The 2838-nt window shown below is 30.7% G+C and overlaps 1 protein-coding gene across 1 annotated transcript in view; it reads left to right on the plus strand.

The window, feature by feature from the left end:
* LOC111375232 (polygalacturonase-like) overlaps window positions 1-2061 on the plus strand; it is a 3919-nt gene extending 1858 nt beyond the window's left edge. Inside the window, exons 5-10 of the mRNA XM_022998035.1 lie at window positions 387-407; window positions 619-826; window positions 917-998; window positions 1120-1228; window positions 1353-1469; window positions 1724-2061. Coding sequence (XP_022853803.1) covers window positions 387-407; window positions 619-826; window positions 917-998; window positions 1120-1228; window positions 1353-1469; window positions 1724-1996 — 810 coding nt within the window. The 3' untranslated portion in view covers window positions 1997-2061. The remainder of the gene's footprint in view (window positions 1-386; window positions 408-618; window positions 827-916; window positions 999-1119; window positions 1229-1352; window positions 1470-1723) is intronic.
* Window positions 2062-2838: the final 777 nt, after the last annotated feature.

Below are 2838 nucleotides of genomic sequence, written 5' to 3' on the forward strand. Positions count from 1 at the left end.
CCCCCCCCCCCCCCATTTTTTAATTTTTTGGCAATTAGAACAAATTTTATCCCAAATTGTAACAAATTTTATCTATTTAATTGATAATTCCCATAAAAATAAAGCCAAATGAATACCCAAAGATAAAAAATTTCAATATTTTTCAGGTGGAAAATTATACCAATAAAACGTATTAAGTTGACAACTCCCAAGAAAACAAGTTCTAGGTAATTCAATTACCTAGAATTCGTTTTCTTTCCACCTAAATTTCATTATTGCAATCAAATGGGCCCTAAGAAATAATTAAATCAAAAATTATATATTGTAATTTATACATTATTTTGTCTTTTATTTGTTTATGAATTTGTTAAATTATACTTGTAACTTTTTTTTCTTTTTTTCCCCAGGAATGCAAGGATGCTCCCACGGTACGTATACCTGTTTCAATTAATTTGTGCAATTATTTTCCATAAATTTAAGATATTGATTTTTTGTAAATACTTTCATAATAGTTTGATTATATCGTTTTTAGTCTTTCACATTAATTTTTTTGTTCATAGTAGTACAAAATGACTGCAAAATTATTTGTGAATTGGAAATTATTTTTTGTATCGATGTAAATCCTTGACATTATTACAGGCCTTAACATTGTATAAGTGCAAAAACTTGGTAGTGAAGGACCTAAAGATTCAAAATGCACAACAAATTCATGTGTCCTTCCAGAAGTGCAAAAATGTTCATGCTTCAAATCTCACGATATCTACTCCCGAGGGAAGCCCCAACACCGATGGCATTCATGTCACAAAAACCCAGAACATTGAAATTTCGAGTTGTACAATAGGGACAGGTATATATAATAGTCATCTCAACTAGGTGTGTGATATTGATCAATTAAAAAATATTTCTTTATTCGTTTAATGCTCGTTGTTATGTTAAGGTGACGACTGCATTTCAATCGTCAATGGATCCAAGAATGTCCAGGCGACAGATATCACTTGTGGACCGGGTCATGGCATCAGGTTTTTACATTCAAGACACCAACATTAATTGATCTTATAAAAACGTTTCGTATATTATTGAAAGTAACATTTCTTTAATTGCTTTACTATCTTGTTTTTTTCAATTTTTTTGCTTAATTAGTATCGGAAGCTTGGGATATCGCAATTCAGAAGCTTACGTCTCAGATATAGTCGTGAATGGAGCTAAGCTTTCAAGAACGAAAAATGGTGTCAGGATCAAGACATGGCCGGTAAGAATTTGTGTGTATAAGATGTATCAATAGTAAGTGCATGTGGGCGCTTGTGCATGAACACGAAATTGATCTTTTGAAGAATTTTTAATTAATTAACATAATTTATGAGTAATATGTGCAGGGTGGATCTGGAAGTGCAAGCAACATCAAATTTCAGAATGTGGAGATGCAAAATGTGAAGAATCCCATAATCATAGACCAAAACTATTGTGATCAAGCTAAATCATGTAAAGAACAGGTAAAAAAAAAAAAAAAAATGAAACCATCTTCAATAGCTCAATTTCAGTCCCCTATTTATGCTTACACATGAAATAGGACTCACTAAAGGTTGGTTTTACACCCTCTTCCTAAATCTATATTGTACTGTTACGTTTTTTAACTACTAATAGTACACACATATCTCCCACCAATTAGGTAGTTTATAAAGAAAAAGTGTGACACAGATCAACTTTATTCTGTATGAGAAATAATCTGAGTCTTTGTTTATTCCAGAGTTCGGCGGTACAAGTAAAAAATGTAGTGTATCAGAATATAAAGGGAACAAGTGGTTCAAATGTAGCTATATATTTGGATTGCAGTAAGAGCTATCCATGTCAAGGGATTGTTTTTCAGAATGTTGATTTGGTACGTGAAGGAGGTGGATCGCTTAAGGCTACATGCAATAATATTGAATATTTATATAATCTGGGAATCGTTTCACCAATTTGTCCTCAGATACATTCACATTTTGAATCGTCAATTCAAAATGAATTAAAATCTTTCTAAATAGGATGTTGATCTCGTAGGAACATGGACAATGGTAATCTAAAAGCTTACATCATGCACAGAAAGTCTAGACAGCATCATGCATAGTGGAATCATTGCCTTACATGGATCATTTCTAGATCTAGGGTTCATTCGTGTTCGTATATGTTACAAAAAAATTAAATAATTAGTTCCTTATTCATTTGAAGATAATAAGGGAGATTGTCACCTCAAGGATTGTTATATCCTTGTTCCATCCGTAATATGTAATATATAAATAAAATATTCATTCTGTTTCTCTCTCTTCTGATATTAGTTATTACAAATCCCTTATTTTCAAGAGTTGACACTTTCTTTGAATATAAATTATTTAACATTAAATACTGATCCAAATCCTCTATTACTGAAATGCAATTTTTTCTTTTTATTTTGATTTAAAGGACCCAAGTGCAACAAACGTTTCCATCTAAAAATAATTTTTAGAAATGTACGTTATTTAATTTTAAAAATTGTAGTCAAAATTTATAATTAGTAGGCTCTCTCTTTAATACCATGTTAATCATACGAAGTCTTTAATGGCCGACAAAAAGTAGAATGCCTCCAACGGTTGGTCTCAAGCCATTTATGAAAAGTAAATCTTGCAACAATAATTCCTTTCGAGGAGTAAAGGTTAGAAATTTTTTTTTTCGTTCTCAAATGAATAATAAATAGTATTTTAAATTATAATTCCACACGATATAGGATATTCATGACATAGATTACAAGAAATATATGGTTTCCCTCCAAATTTACGTAGACAAATCTTCACTTTTCCCCATAAAAAAAATATTTTGTAGGATTATGATTTGATTCAAAATGTTCAA

The sequence above is a fragment of the Olea europaea genome, chromosome 2 (genome assembly GCF_002742605.1).
Source record: "Olea europaea var. sylvestris chromosome 2, O_europaea_v1, whole genome shotgun sequence".
In the NCBI taxonomy this organism is placed as follows: domain Eukaryota; kingdom Viridiplantae; phylum Streptophyta; class Magnoliopsida; order Lamiales; family Oleaceae; genus Olea; species Olea europaea.